A 23,493-nucleotide genomic window follows, 5' to 3' on the forward strand; every position below is an offset into this window, starting at 1 on the left:
GGAATAGACCTACACGTAAATTAAACTAATTATCAAATTATGGGCTGGGATTCCAGAGCTCATCTACTCAGCTTCACTGGTATGTTATTCACAACCTCATTGTCTACAATGGTTTACAGCCTGTCAGACTCTTCAAAAGGCCTGTGCTCAGATTTAGATCAAGAAATGTGATAAAGGTCTGGTGCATCTATATGTATGACAGTCAATCTATCCCTCTACTGCAACAGTCTATAATTGTATGCTCTTTGAGAAAGCCAATAATATAATATAGTCTGGGACAATTTTCCAAGGTAGGGATGTAGATAATATTTCTTTTTTCCCTCCACACTCTCTTCCTCTGATGAAAGTACTAGATCATCCTGAGGTATGGTTCAATGGGTGCCGATTGCCCTCCTTGTTAATATTTCAGCCTAGACAGTAAGTTGTAAGATGTTTGACCATCAGGGGAAGAGGTGAATAACAATGATGTCAACTTGACACCCCCACAAACACATGAACTTGCCAGTAGGGACTTAGGGATAGTTATCAGGAAAATGATTCCTAATAGTTTCTGTAACCTCAGCTGCTATGAATTTTGGCATGCAGTGACAGCACTAAACAATAAACTGTAATGTTATACTGGCATGAATAATAACCCCAACAGAGTTGGGTTTCAGTCACTAGCACTGGCAACAGTGCTTATTCCATCATCACTGCACAGATGTGCAATGCAAATAAGGCATGAATCTGGCGCCTCTATCCCAGTGGGCAGTCATGTTCCCTGGTAGGACACATCAATTAGCCTTACAAAGACTTGTATTCAGAATGAGTTGTGCTTTATTCATCCCTGTAATGCAGGGACTTGTTGTGTGGAATGGTGAGACAGATATTAATGCGCCCCAGCTCACATAGTGACACAGATGTTAATGCTCCCAGCTCCCACTGTGAGACAAATTTTAGTTCTTTGCAGAATGAGACAGAATGACTAGACAAGCTACAGCTCTTCAGTCCTGAGAGAAGACAACTCAGAAAGGACCTCATAAAGGTGCATAACATTTAAATGGGATTGAAAAGGTAAACCCAGAACAATACTTTAGGATGCACCAAGACAGTAGAACAAAAAGACATAGGTGTAGAGTTGCAAAGGGCAATTCCAGGACAGATTGGGGAAGCTTTTCTTTACTCAGAGGGTAACTAACCCCTGGAACAGGTTGTCAGGGAGGTAACGTTTTGAGGTGTTAGTTTTCCCAGCTCGCAGTGTGAGACAGATGTTAATCCTTCCCAGCTCACAGAGTGAGACAGATGTTAGCACAGCTGTTCTAGTTGCATTGGTTGCCTATCTCAGTAGCGATTGCAAAGTGGTCGCTGGGGACTTTGTCATAAATATAATAATAATAATAATCCTTCCATTTGATACAGCGCTTTTCACGTCTTCTAGTCGTCTCAAAGTGCTTCACAGAATATTCTGTAAAGCGAATAGACTGTATATTTGTGGGTGAAATGCAGCAGCCAATTGCGCACAGCAGTGTCCCACAAACAGTCGTGGATTGAAGTGACCAATCTATTATTGTTTTGTTTCTTGAGAGATTATTATCGGGCATGTGGAGTAAGGAAACTTGCCCAAGGTTTCGCGCTGCCGGGAATTGAACTCAGGTCTCTCGCTTGCGAGGCGAGTACTCTAACCACGGAGCTACATGACATATTTTGTCCAGGCTTACTTCTTTACCACTTAACAGATGAGATTTGATCCGCATAAGCATATCAAGGTGATTTTCTTTCAATCGGTCTTGTGATTTTATATTTTTATATATATTATTCATAAATTTTTATATTTTTTATGTAAGTTTTTAATTTTAAATATAAGTTTTTATATTATTCACAAATGTTGTGCTAGCAGGGTTAGTTATACTAAACTAGGGTTAGTTTGTTTATAAACTATCAAGGACATCATTGTTGCAATCCCTTCGTAGGTAACTGGAAGCTACAAGTCCCTCACAGAGCAGTTAGAAACATTAATCTTTTTCTCTGTTTCCCCCTCAGGAGCCTCAGCTGCCAAAGGATAACACTTCATAAGAATTTATTTTTCTCTTACGTCTTCAACTCGGTCTTTACAATCATCCAGCTCATGGCAGTGGCTAATGACAAGGACGTCGTCTCCCGAAACCCTGTAAGTGTTAAAGGATTCTGAATGCTGGAGGCAAAAGAAAAAATGAGGCTCATCTCTCCAGCAAATACGGGATCGAAAAGCTTACTTGTAGGCTTAAGACCATTGCCTTGAACTATAAGATTGTGCAGAATTTTGGAAAACTGTCTTGAATTCTGCTGACATTCAGAAGCTTTCTGCAATTCATTTTAGGTGTTGTGAAAAATTGTCTTCCAAATTAAGATTGAATTTAAGACAATTTCCCACGGTAACCTTGATGGACTAGTGGATAGAGCTGCAGCTTATAAATCAGGAACTCACTGGTTCAAATCCCAGTCTGTCCGGAGTTCGCTGGTCTCAGCCTGGGCTGCATGAGGTCAGGGAGAGAAGTTAAATTTGCCTCCGGCTTTCCCAGTGTTACGGAGAAACACACACAGGATTCCAGCTCTTGGTTCCTTTTCAACACCCTTTACTGCTTATGTGTGTTTGTGGCGTGCCGACATTTACTACCAAGACCCGTACATGAACATTAGCTAATTGCATGGGGTGTTGGAGGAAAACCAGCATCCATGGAACCTTGCCCCAGAAAAAGGAAGCCAGACCAAGAGAGGCACGTTGTGCCAGTGGGGAGAAAATTATAATAAAATAATTGGGCACATTTTTTAAAAAAAAAGATAGTTCCAAGATTTCACACGACTACATTGAAATTTTAAGCCTAAGAACTTTTGGGCCCCTCATTAATAATTAGAAACATATGCACAGAATTTCCCTTTATCAGGCTGTGTTCAATCAAGGTATACTATTAGCTTTATGACCCACAGGAGCCTGCGATGGAATGGCATAGTTTAGTTCACGCAAGACTTTAATCCAGTTTCATTTTTACAAGACTCCAGTGTAAACAGTTAAAGCATTCTGATGGAAATGCAGTGGAAAAGTCAAAATGTCAACCTTCATTTGAGTGAATCTAGGTCAGCGTAAACACAATATATTGGCACCAGCCAGTTTATGTTGTGCATTATTTATACCTTAAAGTACAGGATCCACTTGATGTAAATAAGTGCCATAAAAAAANCTATGGCTTATTTGGGGAGGGAGAAGAAACAGGATATTCTGTGTCAATTTTGACATGACTCCTTCATTTGAAGGTAATGTGTTGATACTTCAGCATTATTGATGTTCACAAACTTTTCTTCCACCTCACAGTGTGAGACAGATATTTCTTCTCCCAGCTCACAGTATTACAACAACAACTTGCATTTATGTAGTGCCCCTCATGCAGGGTAGTCTCCCAGCGCACTAACATCTGTATTAGATAGATGTTTGTGCTCCAGTCTGCAATGTGAGACAGATGTTAGTACTTCCCAGCTCACAACGAGACAAATATTAGTGCTCCTTGGCCCATAATGTGAGATAGATCTTTACAACATCTCAGCTGGTTGGAGTAAATTGTTGTCAGAAATATTCAGAAAAACATAATTTATACAAACTGTTTAAAGCATGTCAAATCCATTCACTCCCTGGCACCTCCCTACCTCTCTGACCTCCTCACTCCCCAATCCATCCCCCGGCGCCTCTGCTTGACTGGCACCGGCCTCCTGCTTGTCCCTTTCACCTTCCTCCCCAACATCGGAGGTCACGCTTTCAGCCACTATATCCCAAAACTCTGGAACACTCCCTCAATCCCTCCAACTCTCCCCTCTTTCAAGTCGTGCCTGAAAATCTTCCTCTTTGACAGTGCGTACGGCCACCGCCCCACTCCCCCCGGATCAGAGACAGGCTCTGCCGCTGTTAAGTGCGCTGAGACGCTACCCTGTGTGGAGGGCGCTATATAAGTGCAAATTGTTGTTGTAAGGTTCTTTAACAGGGAATTTTGGGGCAAGGGTAGGGAGAGAGAATAGTCAGAAGAGAAATATGTAATTTTAATCACAATACAATTGATTTTAAGTATTGACAAAATAGAAATGGACTCAATAGGTTACAGCAAGAACACCGCCAACAACGTATATTTATATCCTGCTCTTCATGTATAATGGTATCTCGGAGTGTTTTACAGTGACAGAAATGGATACTGAGCAGGGAGGAGGGGAAAATTCTAATGCAATTATAAAGATGTGAAAGGATTGCTATTTTTCTTGAACAGCATAAGATACACTCCATTCTCTTCATGATGCAGTAAAAGTTTCAGTAGTCAGTATCATTTTCTAATTCAGATTCTATTACTGTGTGATGAATTATTTGATTGCATTGTATGCTGGCAGATGAACAAAACATTTCTCAAGCACCTTTCACTGGTAATGATGCCAGTTTAAGAAATAGGTTGCTTTTGAGCCTCCAGGAAATAGAACATTTCAGGTCTTTAATATGAAGCAAGAGTTTTTTTTAAAAAATGTATCTAATATCAAATGTTTGCCAATGAGTGTCTGATTCCAAAGTGTATACACTCACAGCTCTCTGGAATGTGGTGGTACATGAATCGCACTCTGTCTCATATTTGTAGACTGTAAACATTGGCGACTCGTGTTGAATGTCAGATGTATTTCCAAGGGGTTAAAGGGGAGCAAGCCAAGGGTTTTCACAGTCAGTCTGAGTTGTAGACGGGCCAAGGATCTGTCTGTAGTCATCGAGACAAAGTTCAAATTGACCCAAATTCAAAATCTGCCCCTCGGAGAAATCGTTCCATAAGACCTCTGATATTAGGAGTTAAACATAATACCAGCACACTTTAAAAACAATGCAGCATTTCAATTGAAATAAAACAAATTTCACTATGCTATATTTTAACAGTAACATTTGATTGTTTATTCATTCACAGTGATCTGATTCATAGATTATGTCATGAACAGGCAAATTTAAAAAGAGATGAGTTATCTACTTGTAGTCCTACCATTAATGACATCCTGCTTATAATGACTAAAAAGTAAAGTCCTGGTCCCTTCTTCACACATTTGTACTAAAAGCTTACTGTCCATGTCTACGTCAACATAAACTCCAGCCCACTTATGTAGACAAATTATTCAGGTTCCAAACAGTATTAAAGGCATTGTTTTATTATCACTTATATCAACAGTGTCCTCTTAAATTAATATTTTTTACTTACATAACTATTTTTGTAAATACTTTAAATCATTTTCTGTAAATAATGTAATGACGTAAATAAATGGTTCGGGAATTTTAATGAAATGTATGAATATTTTAAAAAATCAATGAAAATGCATGGCACAGAAATGTTAATCACAGAATATCTATTGTCTGGCCTATGTCGACAAAACTCAAATGATCTTGTCATAAGTGATTGGGCTGTATATAGAGAAAATTCCTTGCAGGACATTTATAGTATATGTAAAAATACACGTTTTTTTGTAAAATAATAGTAATAATCCTTACATTTAAAGTAGATCCATTGAGGTTTAGGAGGTTTCAAAGCATTTCAGAGCATTCCTGTAAAGTGCAGTGACTTTGTACCATAAACAGCCATGACATGAATTACCAATTTTATTTGGGATTATCAGCCAGGAAACTGGAAGAAACTCCCTTCTCTTTCTGAAGAGGGCCATGGGACCTCCCCACCTCGGGCGCTGGCAGCCAAAACCTTTATCCACGCATTCGTCACATCAAGGCTTGATTACGGAAACTCCCTCATCATCGGCCTTCCCACCTCTTCCCTTCACAAGCTGCAAATCATCCAAAACTCTGCAGCTCGTGTACTCTCGTGCACTAGGCTCCGTGACCCCATCACACCCACCCTCGCCCGACTCCACTGGCTCCTCATCCCCCAGAGGCTCGAGTTCAAGATCCTCGTCCCTCCTACCTCTCTGACCTGCTGACTCCCTACCAACCTGCCCGCTCCCTCCTTTCAGCGGGTTCCGGTCTGCTCCATGTCTCCCGCCCAACCCGCCCTACCATCGGTGGCCGGGCTTTCAGCCTCTCTGCCCCCACACTCTAGAACTCCATCCCACGGTCCCTTCGCCTCACTTCCTCCCTTGCCTCCTTCAAGGCCGGTCTCAAGACCTTTCACTTTGGTCGCCCTCCCACCTCTCTGCCTTCCCTCACCCTTACACCACCCCTCCCCCATGCTCGGGCCCTGACACCTCTGTTCAGCACTTTGGGACGTCCTCCCGACGTGAAAGGCGCTCTATAAATGTAATTTTGTTGTTGTTTAAAGTACTGAACAGGTAGACTGGATCTTGGTTTAATGTCCTATCTCTGAACATAATTATTGTACAATGCCATTAAAATTAAGTTCACCAGGTGGACTCCCTGCCACACAGAACAGAAGGCTGTGGGTTCCAATTGCACTGTGCTGAACCCAGCTGGGTTAGCTGGCCTTGGTCCCTTAAGTTAGGAAGATAATGATCAGTCAAATGTCCTGCTCCTTATCTCTATCCAAGAACCTTACTAACAAGGACATCATATGAGGACAGAGTTGGGTTGATGATGCCCCTGTGGTAGATTAGCCTACTATTACTAATTGACTGACATATTGACAAGGTACAGGGGAGCAACTGCACACTGCTGTCCTGTACCACAGTGGAAGAAAAATTGAGTAAGACGCTTTCAGGAGATGAAGAACGAAAATTTTTTCCAAAATTTGTGATCTGACTGTGATTGTTCAGTTAAAAAAAAGCAAATGCCAGATTGTGACTCAACTCAGATGACTTCAGATTCACCTGTTCCTTCAATATAGGATCCCCTGGACATGTGTGGTCAGTCTCATGTTTCTCTTCACGTGCAGTGGTGGCAATTGATTCCTGACAGACTAATACAACAACAATAACAACTTGCATTTATATAGCTCCCTTCAAGTGGGGTATCATCCCGGAGCGCTTGACAGTGGCAGAGTCTGACACTGAGCCAGGGAGAGAGGGAGAGGGGAGGTGACCATAAGCATGATCAAAAAGGAAGATCTTTAAGCAGGATTTGAAAGTGGGGAGGGAGGGGCAAGGCGGAGGGACTGAGGGAGAGAGTTCCAGAATTTCGGGGCGTAGTGGCTGAAGGCACGGCCACTGATGGTTGAGCAGAGGACAAAGAGTAGATTGAAGCCAGCTGAGTGGAGGCAGCAGGTGGTGGATTGGGGAGTAAGCAGGTCGGATAGGTAGGGAGGTGCCAGGGCATCAAGTGATGTGAGAACAAGTGAGAGAATCTGTCAAATACTGGTGTGATGGGGGTACGGAGTTTTGTGCGGGTGAGTATCCATGTGGTGGAGTTTTGAATTAGTTGGATTTTGTGTAATGTGGAGCTGGGGAGACCAGTAAGGAAGGTATTGGAATAGTCCAGCCGGGAAGTAACAAAGGCGTGGGCGAGGGTTTCGGCGTTAAATACCCTGTCGATTGGCTGTGAATCACATTATTATAGTGTGGAATGTGGTTCCTGTCAGCCACCTAGGAATGTGATTCCTGTCAGTCAAGTGGGAATATGGTTCCAGTCAATCATTGAACATTTGTTGCAGAATAAAAATATTAATAAATTGTAAGGATCTCTTTTGAGTGATATTTAGGTGTAAGTGTGAGAGATTCTAATGGTTTCAGTCCAAACCCAGTCGATGTGATATAACTCACCTTCATTTAGCAGTTGTGATTGTGAAAGCCGAAATGAAACGTATAGAATGGAACATGCAGAAAAACAGGTACATATTTTTTGAGGGGAAGGAAATGTCGTGATGGGGTCACATAGGATAGAATCTTGGATGCTTCATAGTGGTGGGGTTGAATGCCAAGCAAGGGTGAAGAGGGAGGTTACCAAAGGTGCAGTTAAAGTGATAAGTTTGAAGGTTAGATTTTAAGACAGATAGAAAGGGGACAAGGTGGATGGGTAGAGGCTGGGCAATCCAGAGGTTACGGGTGCAGTGGACTGAAGGCTTGGCAACCAATGATGCTGTAGAGGAGGCGGAGCTGTGCAGCACACCCGAGTTTCCTAAGCAGAGGAGCACATAAACGGGTGTGAGAAAATCAGGAAGGTGTGAGAGCACAAATGGATTTTGTATGTGAGGGTGAGGATCAGAGAAGTTAAGGTGGAAAGTAATATATTAATAATAACAATAATAATAATAATAATCGTTGCATTTAATATTGCAGCTTGTAACGTTGTTGAGATGTCTAAAAGCGCTTCACGGGATATACTGTAAAGTGGATTGACTGTGTATTTTGTGTGCGAAACGGTGCAGCCAGCAATGTCCCATAAAAAGCCATAGAGCGAGTGAACAATTTTTATTTGGGGATTGTTGGTCAGGACACTGGGAGAAACTCCCTTCTCTTTTTGAATAGTGCCATAGGATATTTAACATCCATCTGAACAAAATGTGGAGAAAGATTTTGGCAACATTTGGTGTGAGATAGGGGTGAAGTTGGACAATGTGGAAGAGGTAAAGAAAAGCAGACTTGGTCAGTGTCCCATTATGAGGAAGGAAAGAGACCTGAGGATCGAACTAGATTCTCAAATTCAATCCTGATTTGTAAACCAATTTTCCAGCATTCTTAGACATAACTGTCTTCTGAATGAAGACTGAATTGAAGATTTTTTTCCTCAAATCTTCATTATGTAAAATGCTAAGACAATATGATCTTTTTGGCTAAGATTGAAATTTTGACCATCTGAGTACTGAGCCACCTAGAGCACAAGCTGAGTAATACATGGACAAATAGGAGTTCATGGCTTTATCTCTCCTTACTATATTCCATGCTAAGGAAACAGTCACACCGAATATTGCGGAACTCCATAACTGTTTCAGTATATCATTGCGGCCCTCTAGCTACACATCCATATTCCCAAACGATTCCTTCCACACATCTGTCTCGCTCACTTTGAATTCTTTCACGTGAATGGTCCATTGACTCAACAAGCATTGTCAGAAGATGGCATTTATCTCTTACTTCCTGCTCCCCAACCCAGCGCTCTTTTCCAAGCTCTGAATTCCTTTTCTAACAGCACCCCATTGTTTCCCAGACTCAGTGCCCCTTTCCAAATGCAGTCAAAGATTATTACTGATTTTTAATGTAGTTTTAGAAATACATTAGTCTGTTTTTGGTTAGTTAGTTAAAGTCAACTTTTTTTTCCGTCTCACCAAATTTTCTCTTCTTTCCCTTTCCCCAACCTACCCTCCAGATGATATTTTTCCTTCTACTGGGCTGTGGTTTAACAGGGGCCATTGTTTAATAATAATACCAACAATAATAATAAATTGGTCACACAATCCACAACTGTTCATGGGACGCTGCTGGGCTCAATTGGCTGCCGCGTTTCGCCCAAAAAATATATAGTCAATTCACTTTCAGTATATTCTGTGAAGTGCTTTGAGATGCCTCAAAGACATGATAAGGCGCTGTATCAAATGCAGGATTATTATTATTATGTGTTTTTAGGTGGAGCACGAACCATGATGAAGCTGGAGAGCATTGTATGTGAACAGTGCAGATGCACTCATCTCCTTCTGTGCATATTCCTTGCAATACAGCCCAAGATCCGCGCAATTATTGTGTTAACTATGCTCAGCTCAGCAAACTGTGTTCACTCCCACATACCCTCTACTCCAGCATTGGCGGCTGTGATTTCAGCCAAATCTCCTCGACTCAATCCTTCCATTTATGTCCATCTTCAAATCACACCTGAAGTTGAAGAGGGTCTTGAGGCGGGACTTGAAGGAGGCTAGGGAGGGGGCGAGGCGGAGTGATTGGGCGATGGAATTCCAGAAATTGGGGGCAGAGTGGCTGAAGGCTCTCCTGCCAATAATGGGGCGGGTGAGTCGGGGGACGTGGAGCAGGCTGGAGCCGGCTGAGTGGAGGGAACGGCTGGGTTGGTAGGGGGTGAGGGGCAGCCTGTGGAGGGAGGAGTTGGGAAGGCCGACAAGCAGAACGTTTGCATAGTCGAGCCTGGAGGTGATGAAGGCATGAACAAGAGTTTCAGCGGCCTGAGGGGTGAGGTAGTGGCGGAGTCAGGCGATATTATGGAGGTGAGGGAAGGCAGAGCGGATCATGGCTTGAATGTTGGGGAGAAAAGACAGTTGAGGGTTGAACAAGACACCAGGTTCCTGACTGGCGGTGAGTTGCAGTGTGCAACCATGGAGGTTGATGCTGCCAGAGCCTGAGGTGAGAGGCGCTGGCGCGAGCCAATCAGGAGGGCCTCAGTCTTGTTCACATTCAACTGTAGGAAATTTGCCCTCATCCAGGACTTAATGTCCGACAGACAGTCTGTCAGGACTGTGGTCCTGGAGTTGAGGATGGAGGCAGAAAGATAGAGTTGGGTGTCATCCGCATACATATGGAAGTTGACCCCATGTCTGCGGATGATGTCACCAAGGGGGAGCATATAGATATTAAAGAGGAGAGGGCCAAGGACAGAGCCCTGGGGGACCCCATACGTGACAGCACGGGGGCTGGAGGAGAAACCGTCAGAGGCAACAAAGTGGAGGTGGTGAGAGAGATAGGATTTGATCCAGGCAAGGGCAGGTCCATGAAGATTGAGTAAAGCAGAGAGGCGTTGTATGAGGATGGAGTGGTCGACAGTGTGGAAGGCGGCAGAGAGGTCGAGGAGGACAAGGAGGCAGAGGGAGCCCTGATCACAGATGTTCAGAATGTCATTAGTGACTTTGACCAGGGCTGTTTCCGTGCTGTGGGCAGCGTGGAAGTCGGATTGGAGGGGTTCAAAGAGGGAATGGCGAGAGGGAACGGAGTGGAGCTGGGATGCGACGACTCGTTCCAGGACCTTGGAGAGGAATGGAAGGTTAGAGATGGGGCTGTAGCTGGAGAGGAGGGATGGATCCAGAGAAGCTTTCTTCAAGATGGGGATGATGACAACTGTTTTTAGGAGGTGGGAAGGTTGATGGCATTGGACAGGAGAGGGGCCAGAAGGTGGAGCTGGGAGACAAGGGAAGAGGTGGGGATGGGATCGACGGAGCAGGTGGTGGGTCCTAATTTACCCACAGGCACAGAAATGACTTATTCTCAGACTCATAGTGAAACTATGGCTGTTTTTCGGAAGCAGACTCTGTCCTGCATTAAAAGCCCACAAATGATTTTACTTCATGTGGTGACTTCCCAGGATAGCCCAAACCACAGAAATCGTTAGTGGTTCCGATTTTGAGTCAATTAAGTGCCAAATATTTGCACACTTAAAATAACATGTATTTAATGAGACGGTCAGTCTATTATGTTTGTTGTGCTTGGTAGCTATACTTACGTGACGTCCTCATCTATGGTTTCTTGAACCTAAGCAGTCAGTAAAAAAGATTTAACATCTCTATCAGATTAGTTAATTGATCCAAATTGGCATTAAACTGAAGTTGCTGTTTATGTGTAGGCTTCAAGCAGAGATTGATAAATCCCAAAAGGTGGTTGCGATTACATGGTTTCTGCTGGTTTGCATATCAATCAACCTTCCAGTACCTAGGAGGTGTTTAAAGGATCAGGCCTGGCTATATGACAAGGTCTTTGCCAACATATTTTCTTAAGAACACATAACACAAATGCAAAATCACTTTGAAATGTAACTTCAAGTTACTTGCATAATTACATTGTCAAACCTGCCAGTGATTCCACCCCGATCAAAAATAGACTTGCAAAAACATTTTTAATTGAAGGTAGTGCCCTTTTATGTCAGAGTATTCCCATAGTAAACCTACTTCTGCATCCAACCCTACCATTGTGCAGTCCTCTGAGCCACTATCCTGCATGAAGGGTGCTCCATAAATGCAAGTTGTCATTGTTGTTGTTATTGAAGTAGTATTTTTCCATTGAAATAATAGTAATAATCCTTGTGTTTGGTATAGTGCCTTTCACACCAGGAGGACATCTTGAAGTGTCTCATGGGATATTTTTGATCTTGTCTGTAAAGTGTAGTGACGGTGTATTCTGTGAGTGAACGTAATATAGCTTTCCCACTGACACAACACCTTTTAAAGTACTTGAGTTTTGTGTTTGCTGACTGTGTTTCTCTTGGGCCAACAGTTAGGGCATCAAAGTGATCTTGAGGTGAAAAAGATGACATTTGATGTGATAATCCTATTGACAAAATTTCCATTCCTGCCAATTTCCCAGTCAGTAAATACTTCGATCCTCCAACTAAATGAAAATGTTTGGGCTCAAAACCACCTGGCAATCTGACAATAAAATAAAAAAGAATTCTTATTATTTTTATTATATTTATCAGGTCTCCTTCCAGCTCTCTCCATTGGACTGAGAGAAAATGCAGTTTTCTGGTGTCTCCTCAAAGCTTTCCATCCCTGGTAACACATCCTATTGAGCACACTATAGGAAAGACAAAATTCAATGTTGCAAAAAATTCTAATCAACTGTGTAATGTTACACCATAACCTAATTCTGGAGGATCCGAATAAATAGAACAATCTACATATTTCACGAAAATCATTTATTTCCAAGAGATATTTTTGTCAGTGGTCGTGATGTAAATATCTCCCATGTTTGCGAATGCGTAAAATATCATTAGAAATATCTTCTGCGATCTCTGTTTCCCAAGTAACAGTAGCAGAGGCTGGGAGACCCACTTGATAGTCGGATAACTTTACTCCCAGCATGTTTCCCTATTTTGTTGCCATTATTTGGCTAGCGTGAATTACAGAAATACATTTCTAATGATTGTGTGGGGGTGTGAACATCTGAGGTCATTGTGCTGTTTCATGCTATGTGGAGCATCATTGGGGCCTGGTCAGTCCAGCCCCAAATTTTTCATCACAGGATCACAAGACTGGTTTGGATGAAGAAGGTCCTTCAGCCCATCTGATCTCATCTTTCCAGAATAGATAAGAACATAAGAAATAAGAGCAGGAGTAGACCATTTGGCCCCTCGAGCCTGCCCTGCCATTTAATAAGATCATGGCCAATCTTCTAACCTAATTACATTTACCCGCCCTACCCCCATATCCTTTAATCCCCTTTCGTTTTTAAAAATCTATCGATCACAGTCTTGAATATGTTCAATGACTGAGCCTCCACAGCCTTCTGGCGTAGAGAATTCCATAAATTCACTACCCTCTGAGTGAAGAAATGTTTTCTCAACTCAGTTCTAAAGGACTGACTTTTAATCCAGAGACTATGACCCCTAGTTTTAGATTCTCCAACCAGGGGAAACAGTCTCACACTATCTATCCTGTCAAGATCCTTAAGAATCTTATAGGTTTCTATAAGATCACCTCTAATTCTTCTATATTCTAGAGAATATAGGTCTAGTCTACTCAACCTCTCCTTGTAGGTCAACCCCTTCATCCCAGGAACCAACTTAGTGAATACCCGCCTACCTTCTTCCTATCACAGTAGCAAAGTATTTTTTTTAAATGAGTCCTGTGTCCTGGCCTCAAGCCCTCTTCCTGGCAAGCTGTTCCAGTTGTTAATTACCCGCTGCTTTTTTAAAAAAAAACTTTCTGGTGTTTGGCCTGAAATACCATTTGCAACCCTAAACCTATGTTCTCATGTTACAATTCAAACTTGCATTTATATAGTACCTTTCACATCGGGAAAAGCTTGATTACAAAGGAAGATTTCCCAAATTTAGCCCCAGGACCATTGTATATTCCAAATTGCCTCCATGGCAGGCTTGCCTATTAATGTTGAAGCACATAAGTTTAGTTCTCTAAACTGGTTTCATAGTCTGTTTTCATAGTGTTTCAGATCTACATGTTCCTTGTGTATCTCAGGAGGCTAGCTAGTTCTAATCTGGAACACCAGTTTCAGTATCTACTGACGGAGTAGCATTGCAGCTAGGGAAAGAAGACAAAGTGTATTTTGTTCCATACTGGGGATTTCTGGATCACTAAGCAGAATTCACCATTGGGCACATCATTATCCTAGCCTGGCATCTTCCCAACTAAAAGTAAATTCATGAAGGAGAACAGTAAATATGCACAGAAATGGGAAGAGCTATGAGAGCGATTGGGGGGGAATTACAATAAAAACAAATCCTCAGAAAGCTTTTGTGAAATATTGCTTCTACATTTACGATGATGTTAAACTATACATAACCAGACTGAGTGGCTTTAATGTCATTATTCAAAACTTCATAGTTGGATTAAAAAATCTGTAATATGGATCAAATTATTCACAGTTAGAAAAATTGCTCTGCTCTCCCAGTGGAATTTCTTTAAATGTAAAGATTCAAATTTGTAATGGGATCTTGTACTTTGAACATGTACAATCCCTACCTTACAGTTAATGAGAAAGGACATTCTGGGCACATTTCTCCATTATTTCAATTAAAATCATTTGTTTTAAAAATTTTAGTTACTAATTCAATTTAGTCAGTAACTAGCCTCACAGGCAGAGCCAGTCGGCGAGGTCAAGAACAAGGCAGTTTTCCGATGATGACATTTCACTGGGAGGAATGGAAATGTTTATTCATTTTATAATTTCATGTTCAAATTCATCTTTCAAATTCCCTTGTATGCAATAAAGTCTCATATCACATCTTGAGCACAATTGTTTTTTACAAAACCACTATGGACAAGTGCCTATAAAAGTGTAAAGAAACATTCGTTTTTATTTAAGAAAATGTTACTTTTGCTTTTGGAAACAAATATATTCCATTTATAGTAGACATGCCTGAAATAATCTGTTGGAATGAGTAGTTATACTGAATTGAAATGAAGAATCTAAGCATAAGTTTTTTATTTCAGAAGTTGAAATGTGCCAGAATTGTCCAATGATTTATTGAATCCTTGCCCTAGATATATTGGAAGGTCTGCAAAGGGTTTCAGTCCGACCTCTTTCACTGTTGCTTTGAAGGATTTAAGGTCATTGCAGAAAGTTTCAAGGCTGCTAAGAATAAAAATATTGTAGTGGGGTCAAGTATTTTATAAGAGGTGTATTCAGATAAATGCTGGCATGGGATTCAGATGCCACAAAAGTCAGATTCCCTAAGGTTTAAGTGTGAAGTTTTCATAGCTGGTGCCTCAGCAGAGAAAAACACTGCACTCAGCTTCAGAGACTTGGATTGTTGGAGACTATATGACATACAACCCACTGGACTGCCAGGGAGTGGATGCACGTCCTTGTATCCACTGGATCGTTAAGTATCTAATACAAATCAACAGAATCAAATATTACTCCTTTCTTAAACACCAAGATTGTCACAATCAGACACTAAGACTACCAGATCTTCAAGGGAAAGTTGATGCAGACCCCTAAAACATCAGAATAAAAGTGAAGATTAATAATTCTCCTTATATTTGATAGAGACACTGAGAGGACATCTCAAGTGCTTCTCAGGATAGACTGTAAAATGAAGGGACAGCATATTTTGCAGGTGAACATGGGCCCAAAGTTTCAATCATAATGTCCCACAAAAGGCCGTGAAGTAAATGACAGATTTTCTTTGGAGTCAAACAGGTAGATATTTGAGAAGACTAGACTCAGAAGTCGCTGGGAACACACAGCAGGTCAGGCAGCACCTATTGAGAAAGGAAAGTGAGTCAATGTTTCAGGTCCACGACCGTTTGTCAGAACTGGGCATGTTAGTGTGTTCCCAACATGCCCCAGTTCTGACGAAGGGTCGTGAACCCGAAACATTGACTCACCTTCCTTTCTTCACAGATGCTGAGTATTCCCTCCCCCATGCTCGAACCCTGACACCTGACTGTTCAGCGCTTTGGGACGTCCTTCCGACGTGAAAGGCGCTCTATAAATGTCATTTTGTTGTTGTTGTTGTTCCCAGCGACTTCTGTTTTTGTTTTCCACTGTATACAATACTTGCGCTACAGTTAATGATGAAGGGACATTGACAGCATAGTGCTCTTCTCTTAAAATCATTTGTTAAATGTTATCTATGAATTCAATCCAGCTTTATGACATTGAAATGTGTCCCAGTTGCTGCGAGAATGCAGCACGCCCACAGTATAACTGCCAGCCTAAACAAAGAGCTTGTGTTCCCACTTAAGGCTTGAATCCACAACGTTCTGACCTAAAGGCAGGGGTGCAAGTGATGGAGCCAAACTGACACAGACTCAAACTGCTAAGACAATGTCCTTCTTTAGTTTCTTCCTGGACTTATTCTTGAATGACATTCTAAATTGCAAAAAATCATTTCAGTGCCAGATTACCTTTCTACCTTTTGTAAATACGGCAGTTTGACCACAACCTATATTTATACAGTGCACTTTACCAGGACAGAGCACTGCAGGGCTGGATGCCAACCTAGGGAGCAGGAAGAGGGGGAGGTGACCATAGGCAGGATCGGAAATGTGGGTCTTCAGGTGGCATTTGAAGATGAATATAGTGTTTGGAGGGATGGGTGGAGAGGGATTCAGGCAGGAAGTACCAAGGGCTGGGGGGGTCATGCCTGAAATTATCCATATATTGTAAAATTGTCTATTTGAAAGTATGATGAAGTGGATGTCATGTTCCTGTTTGGAATCACCAGAAGTCCTTTCTGGCACAGAGAAAAAGATGAAAAGGTGTACGTCTCACCTGCGAGACCTCGGACCTGATGACATCTCCACGAGTCATCGTGGACATACATGTGTTTGCTCGCAAGAGAAGCACTTTACATCTCAAAGAGCCCTCTACGTCTCCAGCGCTAGGTGCCATTTACGCTGTTGTTTTCCCGATGAGCCCTTTATCTAGTTTTACTGTTTGCTTCAAGAATGAGGGAAAATATATTGATGCTGTAAATTGTAAGGTCTTAAGTGTACCCATGTTGAGGCACAGCCTATCCAGTTCGGCTTTGAAAGACTGTCTGTTCTGTAATGTGTTCTGTAAACAGATGCTGTCTTCATTCTGCGCTGGAGCTGGCAGCTTTCAGATATTTTACCCAGAAGTGCGTTATAGTTGGCAGCTCCGTTTTGTTGACCTTAACATGCTTTCCCCCCCTCTTAATGTATGTCCTTTTAGTTGTATTAGAGTTTGCTTCTATGACTGTGCCAAGACTTCTGCTGCTTGCTTTGAGTCTCGGACAGTGTAATTGAACAGAAAAAAATATATTTTTTATAAGAGATGTAATCTTATGATTGCCTTTCCCTTCAGCTCTACCTCTTGAGCCAGATTTGCATTTCACTCGGATTGCCATCACTCATCCACTGAATTTTATTTAACATTGAAAAAAGACAAAACTTTTTTCTGAATATATTTTCTGATCTTTGTAGCCATATTACTGTATAGTTTAAATGCTTTATGAATACAACAGCCCAGTAATGTTCAGCTATTGTGGCAGCAATTTGTCTTGTTTACTGGGGAGGTGGGGATGGTTGCATGCGGAGGTATATTGCTTCTGCTCTCCTCTCCCCTCAGCTATTTCAGGCTTGCTATGCATCCCCTGCCTCCTTTGCACCACCATCAGCAACCAAACCTTCAGCAACCACCTCTGGTATTCCCTTTTTTCTAACCGTCTTTCTATCTGCATTTGAATCCTACTTAAAAAGGTACCTCTTCAACCATGCCTATGCTCACCTCCCCCTTATTATAATAATAATAATCCTTGCATTTGATATAACGCCTTGTCACATCCTCAAGATATCTCAAAGCGTTCCACAGAATATACTGTAAAGTGGATTAACTGTATTTTGTGGGCGAAACATGGCAGTCAATTGATGACAGCAGTGTACCACAAGCAGTCATGGTGACCAAATTTAAAAAAATATATTTTTGAAAGAATCATTATCCCTGGAAAAGCAATCCACCCATCGATTATCAAACAGGTTCCTACTTACTGCTAGGTAAACAGAGGCATGTGGAGTAAGGAAACTTGCCTAACGTTTCGCCTTGTTCAGCAATCAAACCCAAGATTGTGAGGCAAGTGCTCTAACCACTGAGCTACAGGACTCCACAGATGAAGATAGGAACACAGGAACAAGAATAGATCATTTGGCCAATCAAGCCTGTCCCACGGTTTCCAAGATTGTGGATGGTCCACAACTCAATCCCACCTCCCCGCCCTTTCGCTATATATACCACATGTTGCTGTCCTTCCGAAGAAACATTACACTGAGGTCCCATGTGCCTGCGTATGTGGATGGCAAAGATTCTATGACCCTATTTAAAAAGAGAAGGAAATTTCTCCTAGTAACCTGGCCAAGAATTTTTCAGTTAAAAATGTAATATTTTGGTCTCACAAACTAATGGCCGTTTGTGAGACACTTCTGTGTTTGCTTTCAACGATAGAGTTGCTACATTTTACAGCAATTTCCTGTGAAGCACCTTGAGACATTTTGACATTAGATATCATTCTCGCAAACAACAACAAGATTACATTTGTATAGTGCCTTTCATGTCAGGAGGACGTCCCAAGGCGCTGGACAGTGTACAGCATTTCAGACCCGAGCTGGGGTCAGGGGGGAGAGGGGAGGGGAGGGGAAGGAGGGTGGCCGATGGCATGGTCGAAGAGGAGGGTCTTGAGGCGGGACTTGAAGGAGGCTAAGGAGGGGGCGAGGCGCAGTGACTGGGGAATGGAAAATTAGCCAGAAGTGTTCAAGTGTTCAGTGTTACATTCTGTTACTCTTGATTATCTTTTGTAAATATACAATGCAACTTGCAGCAATATCTTTACAAAGGCAGCTTGGTGTAGGTGTGATCTTTACAGTTCTGCTGCTTTCAAATAATTCCATTTGGAAGCAGAGTTGAACCAATATCAGCACACTAATTCCAAACACCTTAAGGAATCAAAGGGACAATTACTGTAGGAGATAGTGGTGCAAGAGTTTAATGCAGTGATGCTGCTATCAATCAGGCAACTGAATGTAATTTACATTAAAAGGTACTTCAATTGTTTCACTCATTGGAGTAGACATGGAGACCACCTAAATTGAACCACAATATCATAAAGACAAACCCAATCAACAGACTGCTACAAGCTGCAAAAGATTTGTTTTCAATCTTTGGACAGAATCACAATTTGAATTTGTCATGACCATTGACAGCCTTTCAAAGCGTTTGAATCTATCTCTAACATAGCACCAATGATATAGCTTGATATACAACCAAGGATGTGTCAGAAAAACGTTTTAATTATGCAACACTATCTCCACGTTACATATTGACATTGAATGGCCACTTTTAATGAATAGGATGATGTGCTTTATTACGTAAGCCATTATTATTAATAATAATTCTTGCATTTAATATCAAGCCTTTCACATCAGGAAGACATCTCAAAGTGCTTTAACAACAGCAGCAACAACTTGCACTAAGGGTAGGGTCTCAGAGCACTTAACAGTGGCGGAGCCTGACTCCAAGCCGGGGGGAGGTGGCTGTAAGCATGGTCGAAGAAGAAGGTTTTCAGACAGGACTTGAAAAAGGGGAAAGAGGGGACAAGGTGGAGGGATTGAGGGAGAGTGTTTCATAGTTTCGGGGCGTAGTGGCTGAAAACGCGACCTCAATGGTGGGCGAGGGACAATCAGGAAGCCGGTGCCAGTCTAGCGGAGGTGCAGGGTGGTGGATTGGGGAGTGAGGAGGTCGGAGAGGTAGAGAGGTGCCAGAGCGTGAAGGGATTTGAACACGAATGTGAGAATCTTGAAGCCGATCCATGCGGTGATGGATTTACAGGATTTACTCTAAGGTATAATGACTGCATTTTGTGGGCAGACACTTAATAGTGATAATGTGAACAATAGCAAATGAGAGGAAGCTAGGAGCATCTGTGGTCAGACAACACAAAATATTCCTTCTTAGAATTTTTTTCACAGAAAATGTTGCCATAAAGGCTGCACAAAGGGTTCAATACAAAGGGCTTGCACCTTGCACAGACTACGTTTGTTTTATTGAACTGGATTTTTCCTTGTTTTCCCAGGTGGGGTGTAAGGTGCTGCACTTCTTCCTCCAGTACATGCTGGGCTGCAATTACTTCTGGATGCTCTGTGAAGGGATCTACTTGCACACACTGATTGTGGTGGCAGTATTTGCTGAGGAACAACACCTGCACTGGTACTATCTGCTGGGCTGGGGTATGTATGATAATGAGGAAACACAAAAAGAAACAATAACTTTATATAGCACCCTTCACTGAGATGTCAGCCTAGACTATGAGTTCAACATCTCAACTTGAACCCACAATCTTCAGATTCAAATGCAAGAGTGCTACCAACTGAGCAAGGCTGACAACTAGGAAAAGTTCCATTAAAGGAACACACTTCACGACAATTTGTCTGGTGATTTGTATTCTCTCTCTCTGTTGGACAGGGAGAGGAATCAGGATACCATTAGTTAATATTCAATACAAGAATGCAATTCAATTCAACAGCATTTGACCTTTCTTCGTGAAGACAGTATCCCTTTAAATTAACTGTTTTCTATGTGCTTTTTTTAGGTTTTGTTTAAGAAAAAATGAGCTTTGGGGGAGAATTTCAGTCCAGTACATTATGAATATTAAAGAAGATGACGGCATGCAATTTGGGGAGTAAAATAAATAAAGGACAATTAATATATGTGCAAAATTCTGAAATTCTTTGCTTTGAGAAAAAACAAGTTTTCCATAAACTTCTTAGTAATGAATCATTGTAAGTTTAGTTAGTTATTTCTGTACCTTGGAGCAACTTTAACAATAGTTTATTCTTTTAGATTTTCTGTAAACAGGGATACAAGATGACGAACAAGGGTCTGACATGTTGATTTGCATTTGTGAATATATTCTTTCAACTTAAATTTTCAGTTGTACGTCATAGCCATGAATTTATTTGTCTATAACTATGGAAAAGTTGCAGGTGCAGACTCAATTCTAACTTCTTATCCATTCTTGCAAGACTTTGATAAGACGCTTCTGTCCCACTTGTGCCCTAAAGGCTGTGACATATTGCATATCCAATTTCCTCTGGGAATCCACTTTATTTTCAAACAACCCCACGTTCACCATCCTGCTAGATTTTACATTAAGATGTGTTCACTTTTTAAAATTTATCACATTAACTTTTAGTTATCTTCTTCACTGCAAGATTGTTGGGGTGGGGTGGTGGGGGCGGAGAGATTTTCTTTTGTTCTTTAGTATGTGGAATGCCTTTGCATGATGATAATAATAATAATACTTGCATTTGATATAGCTCCTTATCATGTCTTCTAGATGTCTCAAAGCGCTTCACACAATGTACCGTAAAGTGAATTGACTGTATGTTTTGTGGGTGAAATGCGGCAGCCAATTGCACACAGCAGTGTCCCACAAACAGTCATGGATTCAGTGATCAAATTATTATTTTTTTTTGAAGGGATTGTTACACCCTGAAAAGCATTCTGCCAATTGACTAACAACCAGGTTCCTACTCACTGCTAGTTAAACAGAAGCGTGTGATGTAAGGAAACATGCCCAAATTTTCGCCTTGCCCGGGAATCTTGCTTGCAAGGCGAGTGCTCTAATGCAGAATGATATTTGTCACAGAATAAAGGAGGAAATGGTCAGCACCTTGCTTCATTTCTTTACCTGAACTTATCCTGACATCTTAAAGTAGCTGTGAAAGGTGGTGCTTGCTTTTTCTGATACTGTGCCACTGTGCCAGTTACTGAGACTCGAAAGTCAGTTGACATAACTTGGAAAACACACAAGATTGTTACTTCAGCCTATGACTTTTTTCGAGTGTCAGCCTGGCTCAGTTAGCAGCACTCTTGTCTCTGAGCTGGTGGGTTCAAGCAGCACGTCGGGATTTGGAAATCATATAGGCGAGGCTAACACTCCAATGCGGTACTGGGGATGTGATGCATTGTTGGAGGGGTTATCCTTCAGATGACGCAATAAAGTGATGTTCTATCTGCCAGTTCAGATGAATGTTAAAGATCCTATGACATTATTTGAAAAGGGAAGGGAATTTCTTGTCCTGGCCAACAATTCCCCCAAATAAAATTGGTCAATCACTTCATGGTTGTTTGTAGGACATTGCTGTGGGCCAACTGGCTGCTATGTTCACCCACAAATTAGTCATAGTACATCCTGAGAAGCACATTGAGATGTTGTTGTGACATGAAAGGCACAATATCAAATGCAAGGATTATTATCCTTTGAACACCTCACCCTCTTCCATCCCTCTCTTCCACTGAAAATCCTTCTGGTCTACTGCCCCCCTAAGCCCACTGGCTCCTTCCTCTCTGACATTTATACTCTCCTCTCTTCCCTGTCCCTCTGCTCCGAACGCCTGCTCATAATGGACGATTTCAACCTCCACCTAAACTCCCTTTGCACCACTTCTTCTGACTTCACTGCTCTCCTCTCCTCCCTAAACCTCACCCTTCACATTAATTCACTGATCCACAACCGTGGCCATGTCCTTGACCTCCTCACCACCCATGGCCTTGGCATTTCCAACCTCAGCATAGTGGACAAGGCCATCTCGGACCACTTCCTCATCGACTTCTCCTCTCACATTCCTCTCTCCTCCACCAAGCCCTCAACCATCCTCTACCACCCTTGGAAAAGGCTACCCACTGAGACCCTCACAAAGGCCCTCACATCCTCAAACATCCTATCCCTCTGGCCTTCCACCCACAGAGCTACTGAAGCAGCCATCCAGCTGCTCCATGATCCCTCTCCTCCACCTTCAACTCTTTCATCCCCCTGAAATCCAGGACCATCTCCAAACCCACCCGATCCCCCGGCACAACAACCATCTCTGCTGCCAAAAAACCCAAACCCGGCTGCTCGAGCACAGATGGCGGAAAACTGGCCTGACAGTTCACCACCAACTGTGGTTCGAGCATCTCCACAGCTACCGCTGTACTTTGACAGGCTTGAAAACGGCCTTCTACTCCAACATCATCTTGGAGGCAAAAACAATTCCAAAGTCCTTTTTTCCACCACCCACTACCTCCTCCGTACGCCCCCTCGGGCCTCCTCAATCTTCACATCTAATGCCAAGTGCGAGAAGGTCATGGACTTCTTTTCATCCAAAATACATAACATCCGCCAGGCAGCCTCATCCTCCTGCATCTTGTCACCCAGCACCATGCCCTCTCCGTCCCCCTCACCTTCCCCATCATTAGCTCCTACCACAACCCCCATCCTAAATTCCTTCCTCCCCTCTCTCCCTCCTCCCTCTCACACACCATCACTTCAATGAAACCCATCACCTGCTGCCTCGACCCCCTCCCCACCAACTTACTGGTCACCCAGCTCCCCCTCCTCTGCCCACTACTGGCTGATGTCATCAACCAGTCCCTCTCCTCTGGATCAGTCCCTGCCTCCCTCAAAACTGCTGTCATCACCCCCACTCCTCAAAAAACTTTCCCTAGATCCCTCACATTCCAGCCACTACGGCCCTACTTCAAACCTGCCCTTCCTCGCCAAAGTCCTAGAACGCGTTGTTGCCAATGCACACCTCTCCTCCCACTCCCTCTTCGAACCCCTCCAGCCCGGTTTCCGCCCACAGTACAGAGGCTGCACTTGTGAAAGTCTCAAACGACATACTCTCTATCTGTGACCAGGGCTCCTTCTGCCTCCTTGTCCTCCTGGACCTCTCTGCCGCGTTTGAC

General features: G+C 42.5%; 1 protein-coding gene across 1 annotated transcript in view; it reads left to right on the plus strand.

Moving 5' to 3' along the window:
- Positions 1 to 23,493, plus strand: part of calcr (calcitonin receptor) — a 62,220-nt gene that overhangs the window by 21,511 nt on the left and 17,216 nt on the right. Inside the window, exons 6-7 of the mRNA XM_007905329.2 lie at positions 2,020 to 2,146; positions 19,838 to 19,991. Of these exons, the coding sequence (XP_007903520.2) occupies positions 2,020 to 2,146; positions 19,838 to 19,991 (281 nt within the window). The remainder of the gene's footprint in view (positions 1 to 2,019; positions 2,147 to 19,837; positions 19,992 to 23,493) is intronic.

Source organism: Callorhinchus milii, unplaced genomic scaffold (genome assembly GCF_018977255.1).
Source record: "Callorhinchus milii isolate IMCB2004 unplaced genomic scaffold, IMCB_Cmil_1.0 Scaffold2, whole genome shotgun sequence".
NCBI lineage: Eukaryota > Metazoa > Chordata > Chondrichthyes > Chimaeriformes > Callorhinchidae > Callorhinchus > Callorhinchus milii.